The sequence below is a fragment of the Nerophis ophidion genome, linkage group LG08 (genome assembly GCF_033978795.1).
Source record: "Nerophis ophidion isolate RoL-2023_Sa linkage group LG08, RoL_Noph_v1.0, whole genome shotgun sequence".
Classification (NCBI taxonomy): Eukaryota; Metazoa; Chordata; class Actinopteri; order Syngnathiformes; family Syngnathidae; genus Nerophis; species Nerophis ophidion.
This window is the reverse complement of record NC_084618.1, coordinates 23,040,860-23,058,986: the sequence shown is the minus strand read 5'-3', so window position 1 is coordinate 23,058,986 and position 18,127 is coordinate 23,040,860. Positions and strand designations below refer to the sequence as shown.

General features: G+C 41.2%; 1 protein-coding gene across 1 annotated transcript in view; it reads left to right on the top strand.

Annotated features, from left to right (window-relative positions):
- Window positions 1-18,127, top strand: part of LOC133557153 (collagen alpha-1(XI) chain-like) — a 110,937-nt gene that overhangs the window by 18,904 nt on the left and 73,906 nt on the right. The window contains exons 5-12 of the mRNA XM_061907398.1: window positions 4,941-5,072; window positions 5,633-5,734; window positions 5,822-6,232; window positions 6,296-7,054; window positions 7,124-7,180; window positions 13,122-13,163; window positions 14,620-14,682; window positions 14,771-14,845. Of these exons, the coding sequence (XP_061763382.1) occupies window positions 4,941-5,072; window positions 5,633-5,734; window positions 5,822-6,232; window positions 6,296-7,054; window positions 7,124-7,180; window positions 13,122-13,163; window positions 14,620-14,682; window positions 14,771-14,845 (1,641 nt within the window). The remainder of the gene's footprint in view (window positions 1-4,940; window positions 5,073-5,632; window positions 5,735-5,821; window positions 6,233-6,295; window positions 7,055-7,123; window positions 7,181-13,121; window positions 13,164-14,619; window positions 14,683-14,770; window positions 14,846-18,127) is intronic.

Here is an 18,127-nt window from a genome sequence, read left to right as displayed (position 1 = left end):
CCTTGCAGTCGTGTGCGTGTTGCCGCGGAAGCCACACACAACATGATGCTGGACTGACAAGCAGATCGTACATGTTGTAGAAGGCGACAAAGCCAATGGCTTCATAGCACACCTTAATGCTTATTATCTGGGTGACTACCTGCAGTCTTTCAGGAGAATATTAGCTTCTCTTATTGTCTTCTTCGCTTTGTGACACGGGTCTTAAATGGCACTTTGAATGGCAAAGGATACCGATCACAGAACCATGCATATAAAATATTTGGTTCAACCGCCACCCGCCCGAAACTAATTAAAATCAATTTTTTCGTCATGTCAACTGCCCGACCCGCGGTTTATCCGCGGACTCCGCGGATGAGACCACAAACCGCGCATCTCTAGTACACACCGTAGCTCACCGCCGTCAAAACGTAAACAAACGCCATTGGTGGATCTACACCTAACATCCACTGTAATGATACCAAGTTGTATCCCTGGACCTATGAGGACTTTGACTATGACCAATGTATGATCCTGTAACGACTTGGTATCAGATTGATACCCAAATTTGTCGTATCATCCAAAACTAATTTAAAGTATCCAAACAACAGAAAAATAAGTGATTATTACATTTTAACAGAAGTGTAGATAGACCATGTTAAAACGGAAAATAAGCAGATATTACAGGAAATGAACAAGTAGATTAATATTTCATTTTCTACCACTTGTCCTTTATAATTTCGACCAAATAATAGAATGATAAATGACACAATATGTTACTGCATATGTCAGCATACTAAATTAGGAGCCTTTGGTTGTTTACTTACTACTAAAAGACAAGTTGTCTTGTGTGTTCAATATTTTATTTAAGGACAAACTTGCAATAAGAAACATATGTTTAATGTACCCTAAGATTTTTTGTTAAAATAAAGCCAATAATACAATTTTTGTGGTCCCCTTTATTTAGAAAAGTATTCAAATACATTTTGGTATCGGGATCACACTTGTCCCTACCATATTGTGTTAGATACAAAGAAAACCTCTCACAACATTTTAAGATACATGTTTATGACACAGTATCAATAAGAGGACATCCACCAACGTGAAGTCTAGTTTTAATACATTTAGAAACACTTTAGAGAGATCTTGGACTTAACTAGACTGGCTGACTTAGACCATGCGTTGGCAATTTGAAGTATTTAACCAGTTGTAATTGTAGCTGCTTACTATTGTTATCCCCCTCACCAAAAAACAACTAATAGCTGTAAGTATTTATAAGTGTAACTTACTCACTGACTGCTTCATTAGCTACGGAAGTTTTATAGAGAATGAGGCAATACTGCAACCGTTTAAATCTTGACTATTGCCAGCCCAATTGTCGACGGTTACCGTGGGAACGGGCAGATATTGTGTAATTTTTTTTTGCGAGGGATGCTTGAAGCCTCCCGGCTCGCGCGTCTGCCAGTCTGGAAGGAGGACAGACAGAGAAAGCGAACAACTTCAGCACATACTTTCCAAATGATGCCGGTTCTGTTCTCCTCTCGCTCCCTTCACCCCTTTGCGAGTTTAGTCTGATTTTGATTTTCCTGCCGACGGGAGGCGTGCTGGGTTTTCAGTGCGAGCCAAGCCGGTCGAGCCAGAATAATAAAAACGTGTAAAAGGAAGAAGAAGAAAAAAAAAAAGACTTCTCCCAAATGCTTTTCAATAGACTTTACGTCACACGTCAACACTTTTTACTATTCTGACCACAAAATTTGATCAAAATTCTAACTGTGTTGTTTGATTTTATGCCAGTCAAATATTTGCTACAACAGCTCATACTCTGTGTTTATAAAAAACGACAAAATCCACCTCTGTGTGTGATAATGCGCAAAAGAAACCCCAGCTGAATGTACGGTAAGATCCATAGTGGTTAGGGAGTTGTGAAGCCCAGACCAGTACTACTTACCGTACCCCAAAGTGGTTTGTGGTATGGTCTCTGTGATGGATGTCGTGGTCACCGAAACAAACGTCCACACCTCTTAGTGGCTTGTAGCATTTCTCACTCCCAGTGTCCTTTAGAGACAAAATCATTACAGGATCAGCATTCTTGGCGTATTGTAGTCAAGTTCTTGTTGTTTAAAATGGTGCCATGAGTTCTGATAGTAAGCGTGGGCAGGTTCAGGAATAGAAGCCAAACCGGGGGTCGCACTCTGGAAATAGTGACGGTCAGTCCTGGAACATGATGTCATCCAGAGGTATCATTTTTGGCGTTGCAGATTTTGTGTGATACCATAAGAAAAAACACTGATAGAAACCTGTTACTAATTCAGGTTGATTTGAGATGCTCCACTCTGGCTGACGTTAGCATTGGACATCAATGAAAAATATAATCATCTTGTCCTGTTGTCCTTGTCCTTAAATGCACGTACAACATCTGAACCAAAGTATGTGTCACACTTTTCCATACTTGTGGCCTAATGGTTGGAACGATGGCCTTTCCAACATGGACAATTAAGAGACTTTCTCTAACTCGTGTCAGATGTTTTCACCGTTTCAGCGAGCCCTATCCTCTTGTGCCCCCTCAGCACTTTCTGTGTAAGAGTTCCATCAGTTTGGGGGGGAAAGCCAAACACTAGGACTGGTACAGGGGGCCAACCTGCGATCCGGTTTCCTTAAAGAACAGGAAATGGGAATACGGCCGCCGGTAGTCCGTAGAGACGCGGGATTAAAATCTTTAGCAGACTGCGGTGGGGATGGTTAAGGTGAGGCTGCGTGGTTAAAGTGGCTTCCCAGAGCGGCCTGTTACTGTTGGCGTTGATTTGGAAGTGGGGGGGGCTGCCATCCAGCTGCAGTCTGCAGGGGAAACATGCAATGTTTCAGCATGTATTTAAAAGGGACAGTAACGCAAACTTTCGCTTGGCCTGCCGCCACCGTGCCCCGAGCTTGGCTTTAAGAACTGGCCCGGCGCCGAGGCTTGTGAGTGTGTCAATATTCACTTACAAAAAATGCAGTCTGGACCTCCCAGGGTGCTCCTTGCTCTGTGGGGCCACCTCCCCCTAGCACCTCCACCACATGTGTCAGGGAGATTTAACTTACTTAAGCTGATAGGTGAAGCGTAAAAAGGTAAACAAGGGCATTTTTAGAGAGAAACCATTGGGACTCTCGGGCAAAACAACAACGTGGAAGGGACACCGCAATGAGATTGCAGAAGGTTCACGTTGCAACACTGCAAAAGCACATATCATGCAAATCATCACAACAGCACAGGCTGGAGTCCAGTGAGTCCGGCCTGAATGGCTTTGGGTCGGGTTCAGATGGAGACAGATGTTTGGCTGTGTTCCGAGAGAGGGGAGCTCTCTCCTGCCCCCACCCGGACACAAGCAGAACGGAGTGAGGTTTTTTTTTTTTTTTTTTGTGGGACTCGGCAGTGTGTTTCCTCTCTGGTGTCGAAGAAATTTACACATCAATCATTGCATATGTGACGACATTTTCATCCACAGAGCTCTTTAAAAAGCAAATGAACACACACGACTCTATCACATTTCAGCGGGCTGCCAGCCGGACGTCAGCGTGAAATGTTGCGTTAGCATCCGCACAACAGCTGCATACATCAGGTCGCACGGAGCAGAGAGAGTAAGGAAATCAAAACTCGATTGTAAATCAGGACTTTGACTAGACTCATGTGGAGGTGTGACGACTGTAGATTCTACTAATGTGACGGTTTATATTCAATTTGCGGCAAGACATAAACTTAGATGTTTAGACATCCTGACAATGATTTTAGATTTAGATAAGGCAATGGAAAATGTGCGGCTTTGATAATAAATTCACTCCGTCACTCTCTGACAGCCACAGAGGCCAGCGAACGTGGTCACGTTGTTCCCGACAACAGCGCTCTAAGTCGTCGTGCTTCCAACCGAGTCTGAGCTCATTCTGAGATCCCCACGTCCCTTCTCAGTGCAGCTGTGATTCACCGCCTCAGCCAACGTAGCAGAAAAACAACGCACGCCGTCACCGATACTAATTCATCGCTTAATCTTCGAATTTAGAGGAATACATCGGACATTTAGACGTTTCCTGGGAGGTTTGTAGCTGGCAGTGACACTGCTTAGCAGCTACTTCATTCCTCCTGTCTCGGAGGAAATGTTGGGATTTATTTTCTCGCATCCAAAGTAAACGCTAGTGATAAGCCAAGGACAGAGCAGGAAACATCATCCTGAGGAGGACTATTAAAGGATCACATGGTTTCTGGTGTCCACTCGGCTTGTTTATGTGGGAGCTGTGCTTAAGGAGTCACAGCTGGCAAGGCCGCCATGATCCTAATTAAAACCATGGAACAATCTCGGGAGTCCGTTCTCATCCTTTGCCTCATTATTCCCTTTTCTGCGTTTGTTGATTCTGTATTGGAATGATGACATCACTGACTTTAAATGTGTGATGAGAACATGTTTGGACAGAAGTGATACAGCGACTTGTATAGCGCACACTCACACCCAGCTCCCTGTGTAGCCCGGGGATCCCACAGAGCCTTCGGTTTTTTTCTCCTCTCTCTCGCTTGCGCTTTCCCCTCTCCTGCTTGTTCACATCAATCTCACAAGTTCTGCCTTCCCTGTGTCAGCGTTCCTAAACAACCATATCACCGCCCCTTCCTTCTTCTGTAAGTTAAACGTGGACAACTCGTACCGTCTGCAGGTCTGCTCACGCTGCTAATCGCGCTGAGTGAGATCATCCATCTTGCACAATCAGCTGCGAGGCAATAATCACTCTTCAGAACCTCAGGACTCGGACCAATTATTAAAACATGGGCAGTAAACCAGCCTGCCGGTTTTTTGAAGTCAGACCCTTGCAAGTCCCTGACCTACTTTCAACAAGCAGATGTTGTGTTTTTATTTGTTGACATGCCGTCTTTTGGCTTTTTTTCCAAGCTTGTTTGTGTGAATGCTTGTAGTCTAAAACGCTTCCGGTTTCTTGTGGTTTTTCAGGGAGATATCCAGCAGCTAATGATTGTAGCAGACCACCGCGCTGCCTATGACTACTGCGAACACTACAGCCCCGACTGTGAGGTGGCGGTGCCCGACCAGCCGCAGAACCAAGACCCCAACACAGACGACTATGTGAGTGATGCCCTGTCCCGTCAGCCTATTGGTTCTTCCTGCTTGCTGGGTTCTAGGTTCCTTGACATACTATCTTACCTAGGATAAAACATTTTTTTATTTGATCTTGAATGCACATGACTCCTTACAAGCAAGAGCCTTTGGGTTCAGTTGTATCTGTTGTTTTTTTCCACTGTCCACTTCATTTCAGCTGACAAGGTCCAAAGGTTCATCATCAAGTTATGAGTTAGTTAATCATGATGATATATGGTGCCTGTCCACAGCTTAACTCCTCCACTTCACTCTTCCACCTATTCCACAGCTGTAATAAATACATTACACCCATACTAATTAACCTACAAGGTGCTAAAAGAAAGAGCAGCCACCTGACATTTAAGTGTGCGACATGAGCCATTCGTCATTCTGGGGTAACAAGTTAGGGCAGGAGCGTCCAGTAAAGGTTTCTACAAGTCTGGAGGCATTCCTGCACCTGATTGATGGCCTGTTTCGTCTTTATATGACTGATCCAGCACTATCACGTTGGATTTAGGAATTTCTCATTGTCTGTGTATTACCTTTAGAACACGGAGGAGGACAGCTACTATTATGAATACCCTTACTATGATGACGGAGATGGAAAAGCCCTTGAATCAACTGCCGACGCAGAGGAGAAGGAAGTTAAGGTAGATAATCCATAAATGGCTCATTCTGAAGAGGCTGTCTATATGTGCGCAATAAGTTGGACCAGTAAACACTGTTGGTGTTAACAGGTTACAGGTGTGGTTTCAAGAGATGACGTGAGGGTCGACCCTAGTGGCAAAGTGACCACCATCATATCGAGCGCTTCCTCTTCTGGCTCATCTTCCGCTGGCTCGACCTCTTCTGGCTCGTCCTCTTCCGGCTCGTCGAGTAGCTCCTCGTCAACTGCCACAGGCGGAGGCAACGACGGCTCTGACAGCTATGACACCTACGGCAACTATGAAAACTACTACGACGAGTTGACGCCGGCGACCCCCGACAACGATGACGACTCCGGGCGTGTCACCTTCACCAGCACCGGCACCGGCGGCAAACTAGACCTGGGAATGGCTGGAAAGATTGACCTGGGTGCAGGGAGCGCTGTGGAAACGAGGGTCGTACCGGGTGGCGGGGGAAGCTCCTTCACCATCAATAAAACCTCGGTAGGTTAACAAGAATTTTGACGGTGTTAACACTAGTTTCCACAATAACTTGTGTTTTCTTAGGCTGGAACTTCCTATGATGACTACAGCGATGGCTACGATTATGGAGTGGATAGCCACATTAACACCGGCGGAGGAGGCGGCAGTAGTCGCACAGTCACCATTGGTGGTGGTGGTGGAGGTAGCAGCAGCAGTGACACCATCAGCCTGGGTGGGGGAGGTAGCAGCGGCGGCAGCAGCAGAATCCATCTTGGTGGTGGCGGTAGCAGCAGCACAATCGACCTTGGTGTCGGAGGAGGCAGCAGCACAATCGGCCTTGGTGTCGGTGGTGGCAGCAGCACAATCGACCTCGGTGTCGGTGGTGGCAGCAGCACAATCGACCTTGGTGTCGGTGGTGGCAGCAGCACAATCGACCTTGGTGTCGGTGGTGGCAGCAGCACAATCGACCTTGGTGTCGGAGGGGGCAGCAGCAGTGGCACCATCACGCTAGGTGGTGGAGGCGGCAGAGCCAGCAGTAGTTCTACCATTACACAAGGAGGCGGTTCTGTATCTGTCGGTGGCGGTTCTGTCTCGGTGGGCGGATCTTCCACGACCGGCGGCGGATCAGCCCAAGCCGGCACTGGCGCCGGTGGCTCTATTGCCACCGGAACCGGTCTAGGCGTTGAGGGCGAAGACGACTACAAGGACCTGGACGGATTCAAAGAGGGGCTCATCACCGACTATACTGATTTGGAGGATACGTATGACAACTACGATGACATCGACTACCAAGATAAAGTTTCCAAAGGGCTTCCTGCTGAGACCAATGAGTATTACGAACAGGTAAAGAACACTGGGCAAAGGTCCGAAAAAAAAGATGTAACTAATGGCGCCATCATGTTTGCTGTGCAGGTTGACGGCGTTCGTGGCGAGAAGGGACAAAAGGGAGAGCCCGCTGTCATCGAGCCTGTAAGTATTGTTTGTTTGTGATCCATACGCATGCATCCAGACGAACAGCCTACAAGAGGCTTTGGCCACCAGGACTCAATGTAAACATTTGGATTGCAAACAGAACGCGGGCTGTGTCTAAACACGGAGAGAAAAGGGAAAGTGTGCAACAAAGAAATCCCTCGAAGCCGCTCTTTTCTTTTACCCCGGCTTTTGCATAGATAGGCCGACCAAACTCATGAAGTCGTCGTGTGCAGGTGAAGTCACCGAAGAAGGCCGGTCAAGTTGAGCCGCGGCAGCTGTAGGACTGCCAAACAAGATGTCACAAAGTATACACGCATCCGTGACTGAGCGTCTTCTTATTTACATTGGAGGGACAGAAAAAGGAACTTGTGTTTAGGTTCACCTCTCCGAGATGGGCTCGGAGACAATAGCCAGCCTTGCGACAGATGTTGCCACTCACGGTTGGCTTTGCCAGCGCACACGAACGTCTCATCCCGCGAGCGTCACTCGAAGACATTTCATGAGGCAAATATTCAGAGGGTGGTCCATGGTATACCGCTGAGGTCACATAGTTGGTGTCCAACAGGGGTACGCTTGATTTACAGTCGGCCGTCTGCCATGGAGATTATATTAATTTATTGTCTAGAATTTAGTCATAGTTTTTTTCATTTGGACCATTAGGGTCAATTTTTCCTTTCAGTAGAGCCATAGATACCATCACACAAAACAATACACCAATATTTATTTTTTTCAAAATCGTCAGTACCGAATACCGTACAACACTTTTCTTTCGGCGAGCAGCTTTATTTCTCACCGCCTGTCTTAAAAAATATGATCTCGTGTTTCCATATATTTACTTATTTGTAGAAGTTTGTCACAAATTCAGATTTGGCGCTTCCGGTTGGCCCTTACTCATAAACACGTGAAAATGGAAGTGTGACATAACTTCACAACACACCTCACACCTACCCGTTTTTGCCCGAGAATAAGACGTAGCAGAAATGACCTGTGATGCACTTTGGCCGCTTTGTTGCTATATTTAGCAAGAAGAGGTACATATTAAAGGTAACAGGGTTTTATGTCGCCTCATTTAAACACAAATCGAATACGAGCGGTCAGGAAAGCTTTTGTTGCGCGAGTGAGAGTGGAGATCCGCCACCACAAGCCCACACACAAAAAAATACTGGGTTATTTTTGACAACCCAATTTATGAGTTGCTAGTGTTGGGTTAAGTTATTTTTATGAATAGCAATCCAAGGGTATTATTTTAACTCAATATCTGGGTTTTCAAAATTATGAACCACTTTTGGGTTGGTTTTATATGAATAACCCATTTTTGGGTAAAGGGCTTTTTTTATTTTTAAAGTTACTTTTTTCTTGAAGGAAATTTTCTATGGATTAATCTCAACCCATAATTCAACCCAATAGTTTGGTTGGGAATAACCCAAAATTAAGTTATCATAACTCAACTTTTTGGTTAAATAATTCAAGTTGCGTTGAAAAAATTTACCCAAAATGTTGCGTTAAAATCAGGGATAAGTCCTTTTCTGAACCAGCAGTTGGGTTTAAAATGGGTTATCTTTTAAACCCAACATTTTTTAGTGTGTAGAAAGCCTCCAGAAGCATGTTTAAGCCCACTTTATAAATTTAGTGCCAAGAAAACCCAGCTGAGAGAGACTCTTGTCGTTTGAAAACCACGGGTTTGCTTATTTTAAGGGTTTTTGCTGAGCCCAGCTCTTTTTTTATGGGCACATTGTGGAAATAAAACAAGCTGAAACGTTGACACTAATAATAAAAACAAAACAAAAGCAGTGTTGTTTAATTATCATTAGCCTACTTCATTACAAATGACATATTGAAAGAATATTAAGAACAATGGTGTTTGTTTTATTTACCTGATGGCTCCACATCACTGTTCTTATCGTTACTCATGAACATATTTATAAGCACAACATTTTTTGTTTTGATATACCTGGAGTTGATAGAACACTGCTGTTCTATTTTTGAGTGTGTAGTGACCGCTTGGCAACTGATACTGCAATTTAAAAGATGTTGAAGCACATTGATCTTCAATACTGGACACTTTGAAACGCTTTTCAATAATGTAGTGGATTTAAGGCTGCGTTCACAGTGCAAGATAGTTAATTCGGGATTTTTCACCAAATCCGATTTTTTTTACATACCCGTTCACGTTACGATAAGATTGGGTGTCACTTTGCATCACAAAAAAATGCGACGTCTAATGCGAACGTGCTCTGACCCGCATGACGTCACACGTGCTGCATTGTTTACGGCCATGGCTCCGATTGTGGTCGGTTTCAGTCCTGGCGCATTTTTGGCAATTTCAATGATTTTGTGCAATCAATATCAAGATTTTCTGAACCCGATTATTGTGCGTGGAAGATTAGGAAGGAAGAGAGCAAACATTTTGGCTTTTGCAGTTTTGTAGGACATTTGAAGTTTGCTCCGGAGTAGTCGGAGACAGAAGTGGTGGAATATTGACGCGAGTTCCTGAAACATTTTATTTTCGGATATTTTCTACTCATTTGTCAACTGTTTATTTTCAACTTATCGCTTTTTGGTTACGTATTAGTCGGATAAAAGCGACTCGATCTTTCAGACTGCAGTCACATTTGATACATATCTGATTAAGGCCTCGTTCACACTGCAGGTCAATTCCAATTTTTTTGTTGCCTGTCAGTGTGAACAGTACAATTCCGGAGTTTTCATATTGGACCCAGGCCTCTTTCTTATGTGGAAAATAAATCATCAAAATGCGATATGTGTTATAATTATTCGCCAGAATACACAGTTACAAATACCGTATTTTTCGGACTATAAGTCGCAGTTTTTTTCATAGTTTGGCCGGGGGTGGGACTTATACTCAGGAGTGACTCATGTGTGAAATTATTACTAGACGTATAATATTTCATCGGATTTAGCAATTACAAGTGACAGATTGTTTGGTAAACTTATAGCATGTTCTATATGTTATAGTTATTTGAATGACTTACCATAATATGTTACGTTAACATACCAGGCACCTTCTCAGTTGGTTATTTATGCGTCATATGACGTACACTTATTCAGCCTGTTGTTCACTATTCTTTATTTTTTTTAAATTGCCTGTCAAATGTCTTTTCTTGGTGTTGGGTTTTATCAGAAAAATTTCCCCCAAAAATGCGACTTAGATATGTTTTTTTCCTTCTTTATTATGCATTCACGGCAGGTGCGACTTATACTCCGGAGCGACTTATACTCCAAAAAATACGGTAGTATAAATAGTTGACTACGGAGCAGAAAAACAGGTCAAAAGAAAATGTTTTGGGAACTCACTGGAAATTTCCACCGCTTCTGTCGCCGACATCGAAGCAAAATATCCCTTATAACTGCCAAAAAATGCTGAGTTTGATTGCACAAAACCCTTGATATTGCCACAGATCCGCCAGGACTGAGACCGACTGGAATTGAAGCCATGTTTACTTCCGTAAACACTTCAGTGCATGCGTCGTGCAGGTCAGGTTGCATTCACATTAGAAATCCCTTTTTTTTTTAAAATGAAAAATATGAATTGGACACTCGGCCGTGCAGTGTGAACGTTTCGTACGAAAGAGGCCTTTACTGTTCACGTTCACATAAAAAAATCTGATACGTCACACATGGGAAAAAATATCAGTTAGCCTGCATTGTGCACAAACACAAGTACATGGATTCCGTTTTTGTGTTTTTTCATTCGCAATGTCGACTTGGATATTGGTATCGACTGCTGAAATTGTGGTGTGCCAACACTACTGTGCTAAAATTGGGTATATATAGTGCAGGCCCAAAGTTTGGACACACCTTCTCATTCAATGCGTTTTCTTTATTTTGATGACTATTGTAGATTGTCACTGAAGTAATCAAAACTATGAATAAACACATGTGGAGTTATGTACTTAGAGCAACAAAAAATACTAACCATCAAGAGTTTTACCATGGTTTATAATTAATACTAGAAGTGTGATTCTTTGGACACCTAACAATTTCATCCAATTCGATTCAGAATTAATTGTCAATTCAACACGATTCTAGATTTAAACCGATGATAATAATGTACTATTGGGTTTAAGACTTAAGAGTTAATCTTTTTCAAAACAATAGCTTTTTTTGATTTCATGGAAATGGCCCAAAATGGAATTTAAAAAAAATTTATTTTAATATGCAGTACAGGCCAAAAGTATGGACACACCTTCTCATTCAATGCGTTTTCTTTATTTTCATGACTATTTACATTGTAGATTGTCACTAAAGGCATCAAAACTATGAATGACCACATGTGGAGTTATGTACTTAACAAAAAAAGGTGAAATCACTGAAAACATGTTTTATATTCTCGTTTCTTTAAAATAGCCACCCTTTGTTCGGATTACTTTTTCGCATACTCTTGGCTTCTTCTCGATTTGTGATCATTTGTGAGGGCACCAAAGGGGGTTCTGTGTGTGTGTTGGGCACCTCACGATTCGATTACGCTTATGATTCAGGTGCTACGATTCAATTAAAAATCAATGAATATATTTATTTATATATATATATATATATATATATATATATATATATATATATATATATATATATACAGTACAGGCCAAAAGTTGGGACACACCCACTCATTTCAATGCATTTTCTTTATTTTCATGACTATTTACATTACAGATTGTCACTGAAGGCATCAAAACTATGACATCTGTGAAGTGAAGTGAAAAACCACTTCAGGTGACTAGTTTCTGAAGCTCATCGAGAGAATACCAAGAGTGTGCATGGCAGTAACCAGAGCAAAGGGTTGCTATTTTGAAGAAACTACAATATCAAACCTTTTTTAGTTATTTCGACTTTTTTTTTTAAGTATATAACTCCACATGTGTTCATTTATAGTTTTGATGCCTTCAGTGACAATCTACAATGTAAATAGTCATGAAAATAAAGAAAACACATTGAAATGAGAAGGTGTGTCCAAACTGTTGGCCTGTACTGTTTATGAAAATTTATTTTTTGGGGGCCATTTCCATGAAATCAAAACAAGCTATTCTAACCTGTAGCTTGTTTTGAAAAAGTTTCACTCGAAATCTTATACCAAATAGTACAATATTATCATCGGTTTTAAATCTAGAATCGTGTTGAATTGACAATCAATTCTGAATCAAAATTGGATGAGATTGTTTGGTGCCCAAAGAACCAAACTTTTGGCCTTTACTGCTTTGAATTACTGCCGGGTCAAACTCGCTTCGCAAAATAATTAGCGTATGCTTAGTATTACCGCCTGGTCAAACTCGTGACCTCACGGGTGACACTTCCCCTGTCATCATTTTCAAAATGGAGGAGGCTGATTTCAATACCGGTAATTTGAAATCGCATAAAGGGAAGAAGATTAAGAGCTATTCAGTAGGATTTAACATCCAAGCTTACATCACACTCACATTTTTAATCCATGACTTTGGTAAGTGCCGGAGTGAGAAGGGGTTTTAAAATAATTAGCGCATGCTTACTTTTACCGCATGCCTTTGGTAAGCGCAGGAGTGAGAAGAGGTTTTAAATTAACTAGCGCCCCGGCGGCAATTGAAGGAAATACAGTATATAAATATATATGGTTATTATGTACGACGACGCAATTTCAAACTTCAAATCCAGCAAACCACCGCCACGGAGTGCACCGTCGAGTCCACCTAGAAGGTTGCGACGCATGCACGCACACGTTCGGACGCCGCATGCACAATCACGGTTCGAGATCTGCTCGCCGCTTCCAAATGAATCATCTCGCGCTTCCCGTGTCGGAGAGCGCCGCCGGGCTTTTCACCAGCAGCTGAAGCAAAGTGACAGGCAGGAATGCGCGTCCAAAGTGTTGAGGAACAAACGCATGTCTTAATGAGGAGGCGGGAACGTGCGTCCTGAATAACTGGCCGATTCCTGTGCTTGTGCGTTTCAGGGAATGCTTATGGAGGGTCCGCCTGGGCCTGAGGGGCCAGCAGTAAGTCAACCCGCCTGAAGACCGTCCTCAACATCTCCTTTTCTCCTAGCTATTGGCTCTCCATGTTGCTCTTCCACTCTTCCGTTGAAAGAAACAAACAAAAAAAAAAGTTAATGCCTTCCTGTGCAAACCACTCGCTGCGTCGTAGGGCGTGTCCGGCAGCTTTTCCCAGATGACTGAGGGACTTGCCCAGATGTTAATTATTTAGGTCATTTGTTTTAAGGCAGGGGTGTCCAAAGTGTGGCCCGGGGGCCATTTGCGGCCCGCAGGTCATTTTTTAACGGCTCCACGGTACATTTTAAAAATACGATTGAAATAAATGAAAACATAAAAAGTGGTATAAAAGAGCAAATGTAAAATGTAACAGGAACATTTTTGCAATGTTTACTCTAATAACACAAAGCTGCCATGCAGGCGGTTTCTTTTTTTTTTTTTTTAATAATAAGTGAATCAAAATCAATGTCATTATGAATTATTGACCTATTCAAGGCTCCAATTACGTCACATTGAATATAATATATCACTTTGAGATATTTTTTGGGGCAAATGTTGGATATTTGGTGTTTGCCATATAAAAAACTGAGCTGTTTTTTTTTTTAAAGAATGGCCTAAAACGAAGCAACAAAAAACATAAACAACAAAAAAACTTATAATTGACGGATGGATCTGAAGTTGATCTCGAGACCATTGTGTGAACTGTAAACAGTAAAAAAAAAGTCATAATTTATTTTTTAACACTTTAATGAGTAGGACACTTTTGGATCAGTGTGTTTTGTTTTTAAGAGCCATTGCACAAAAAATAATACTGAATTAAAATCAATGGAATTATGAGTTTTTGACATTTTTACGGCTCCAATTATTATATAATCTCAAATATTCTCCTTGAAAATGTTATTGGGTGAAAATATTGCATATGTTGTGTTTTTTCCATAAAAAAACATGGTTTTCTTTGACAAAAAAAGAGCATACAACTAAAATCTTTTAAAATGACAGATAGACCTAATGTTGATCTAGAGATTTAAAACTTGAATAATAATAAAAATAATAATACTGAATAATGACACTTTAACATTTTATTTTTACCAAAACCCTTCGGGGTCCCCGGGATCAAGCCTGAGTGGAGGCCTCAATGTATATTTTTTTATACATACATTGTATTGGTTTTTAAAATAAGTGGCCCCCGCTTGCTGTGATTTTCAGTGTGCGGCCCTCAGTGGAAAAAGTTTGGACACCCCTGTTTTAAGGGGCCGTTGCTCCTGACACCCTTCACAGATGGAGCCCTGCAGAAGGAAAACAAAGAGCGCCCCACAAAGGGATGCGCCGCTCTCATGTTGCCTCACGCATTCCTTTCCCACATGTGCGACTGCTTCGCTGATTGAAACATCTTGTGCTGCAAATAAATTACGCTTCCTGGTGTACACATGAGAGTCTAATAGGATCTTTTGCTTACAAATAGGGTCTTCCCGGACCCCCGGGTCCCTCTGGGTCACCAGGCACTCCAGGAGATATAGGCGAGAGGGTGAGTGGAAGAAGGGTTTTGGAGCTCGGGTGGTCTAAGCTACGGTGGTTTGTGGAGTGACATGTTCCCCTAAACCCTCACCCATCAGGGCCTACCGGGTCGTGCTGGTCTTCCTGGTGCCGATGGTCTGCCAGGACCCCCTGGCACTGTCCTCATGCTGCCTGTAAGTACAATACACAATACAACACAACAAGTAATTAATAGTCACCTCTTTCAAACTGTAAAAGTAAGCCTTATTCCACAAAGTTTGAACTATTGACTTTTAATCCTTACTTTTATGTCACTTAGACATGCTCTGTTGGGAGGTTTCCTATTGTGTGCAGCAATCAAAGTTGGGTTTTAGCAGCCCCTTGTGGTGCGTGTCATATCAACAACACCCAGGACTTAAAATATCTTTCTTTAACCGTACATCTCAATCATAAATGTTGGTGCTTAATATGTTAACTTTTTTTTGGCCAATTTTGCCGCCGCACACCTCAGAGTCACATACTGTCCGCTAACTGTTAGCATGTTAACATTAGCGCGCTAACATTAGCATGCTAACTTTTTCAGCCGATTTTGCGTTTTTTTCCACCGCATATAACTTGGTACTTGACATATGCTGTTATAACTGTTTTAGCCAATTTTGGCACCGTACACCTTAGAGCAGGGGTCACCAACGCGGTGCCCGCGGGCACCAGGTCGCCCAAAAGGACCAGATGAGTCGCTCGGTGGCCTGTTCTAAAAATAGCTCAAATAGCAGCACTTACCAGTGAGCTGCCTCTATTTTTTAAATTGTATTTATTTACTAGCAAGCTGGTCTCGCTTTGCTCCACATTTTGAATTCTAAGAGACAAAACTCAAATAGAATTTGAAAATCCAAGAAAATATTTTAAAGACTTGGTTTTCACTTGTTTAAATAAATTCATTTATTTTTTTACTTTGCTTCTTATAACTTTCAGAAAGACAATTTTAGAGAAAAAATACAACCTTAAAAATGATTTTAGGGTTTTTAAACACATATAACTTTTTACCTTTTAAATTCCTTCCTCTTCTTTCCTGAAAATTTAAATCAATGTTCAAGTAAAAAAAATGTTTTTATTGTAAAGAATAATAAATACACTTTAATTTAATTCTTCATTTTAGCTTCTGTTTTTTCAACAAAGAATATTTGTGAAATATTTCTTCAAACTTATTATGATTAAAATTCAGAAAAAGTATTCTGGCAAATCTAGAAAATCTGTAGAATCAAATTTAAATCTTTATTCAAAGTCTTTTGAATTTCTTTTAAAATTTTTGTTCTGGAAAATCTAGAAGAAATAATGATTTGTCTTAGTTAGAAATATAGTTTGGTACAATTTGTTATATATTCTAACAAAGTGCAGAACGGATTTTAACCTATTTGAAACATGAACATCAAAATTCTAAAATTAATCTTATCAGGAAAAATGAACAATGATGTTCCATAAATTCTTTTTTTTTATTTTTTCAAAAAGATTTGAATTAGCTAGTTTTTCTCTTCTTTTTTTCAGTTGAATTTTGATTTTTAAAGACTTGAAATTGAAGATAAACTATGTTTCAAAATTTAATTTTCCTTTTCGTGCGTGTTTTCTCCTCTTTTAGACCGTTCAATTAAGTGGTTTTTCATCATTTATTCTCTACAAATAACCTTCCGTAGACGGAATGACAGACAGAAATACCCATTTTATATATATATATATATATATATACATATATATATATATATATATATATATAGATCCATCCATCCATATTTATTAAAAGTAAATTGAGCAAATTGGCTATTTCTGGCAATTTATTTAAGTGTGTATCAAACTGGTAGCCCTTCGCATTAATCAGTACCCAAGAAGTAGCTTTTGGTTTCAAAAACGTTGGTGACCCCTGCCTTAGAGTCATATAACTTGGTACTTAGTTAGCATGCATACCGATATTTGCATGCTAACTGCTAGCATGCTAACTTTTTCAGCCAATTTTACGATTTTGCCACCGCACCCCTGGGAGTCATATAACTTGGTACTTGACAAATGCTGTTGTAACTGTTATCATGCTATTGTTAGCAAGGATGCTAACATTAACAGGCTAACTGTTTTTTTAGCCAATTTTGGCACTGTACACCTTAGAGTCATACAACTTGGAACTTAGTTAGCATCCATACTGATATTTGCATGTTAACTGTTAGCATGCTATCGTTAGCAAGGATGCTAACATTAACATGCTAACTGTTTTTTAGCCAATTTTGGCACTGTACACCCTAGAGTCATACAACTTGGTACTGAGTTAGCATCCATACTGACATTTGCACGCTAACTTTCTTTTAAGCCAATTTTGGCACTGTACACCGGAAATTACGTCACCGTCGGGCTGTGAGCGTTCCAGTTTCAAGGTCGGTAATGAAGGTGGCCAGATCTACGAAATGTAGTTTTGCACTTGCCTTGTCTGAATGAAAACAATTATGGGAAAATATGCCCCCTTTTGCAGCCTTCAAACCCAGCAGATGAATAGCAAACACAGACGCTATTGCTAGCAGTGTGAAATATATAATATACATCAAATAAATGTGGTGACGTTACCATACATAAATGTCTAACAATACATCGTATATCGCTGATTTAATCCGACAAAAACTAATCAGAAGTGCTAACAACGGATATTATTGAAGCCTACATTATTGTTTACATCCAGAGGAGCCATCTTTAAAACCAACTCGGGGATGGCGCGCCGACTTTCCAGGTCGGAAATCCGACCTTGAAAATTCCGACTTCGCATTAAAAATCCAACACATCAATATAACATGTTACTTTTGAAGTGGCTGGGGAGAGGGAAGTCTGGGTTTCCCTGCTTAGGCTGTTGCTCCCGCGACCCGACCTCGGATAAGCGGAAGATGATGGATGGATGGATGGATGGATGGATGATTAATGTGGACCCCGACTTAAACAAGTTGAAAAACTTATTGGGGTGTTACCATTTAGTGGTCGATTGTACGGAATATGTACTGTACTGTGCAATCTACTAATAAAAGTCTCAATCAATCAATTAAACTTAAACAGTTAGCATGATATGCTAACATTAGCATGCTAACAGCTACCATGCCAGCACTTGGCATACGCTGACATGCTTATTTTAACATGCATGGTAACTGTAAGCATGTTATATGACTCCTCGGTAAACGGTTGACAATTCAAAAGGTTTTTGGACCACTTTTAGTGAGGTTTTCGTGTGAATCTGTTGAATTTTAATGTGGTCTCATTTTGAGTACACAGGATTTGTTCCAAACACCAAAACTGCATGAGAGTATAGCGACTATATGGATTTTATTTTAGTACTATAATGTCATCCATCATATATGTCCTCATTCTTGAAACGGTTGCCACAGAAATAAAGCAGATTTTTAAGCTCCTAATAAAATGTTCCAGATTTCTCTCACACAAACCTAAAACTGGACTTT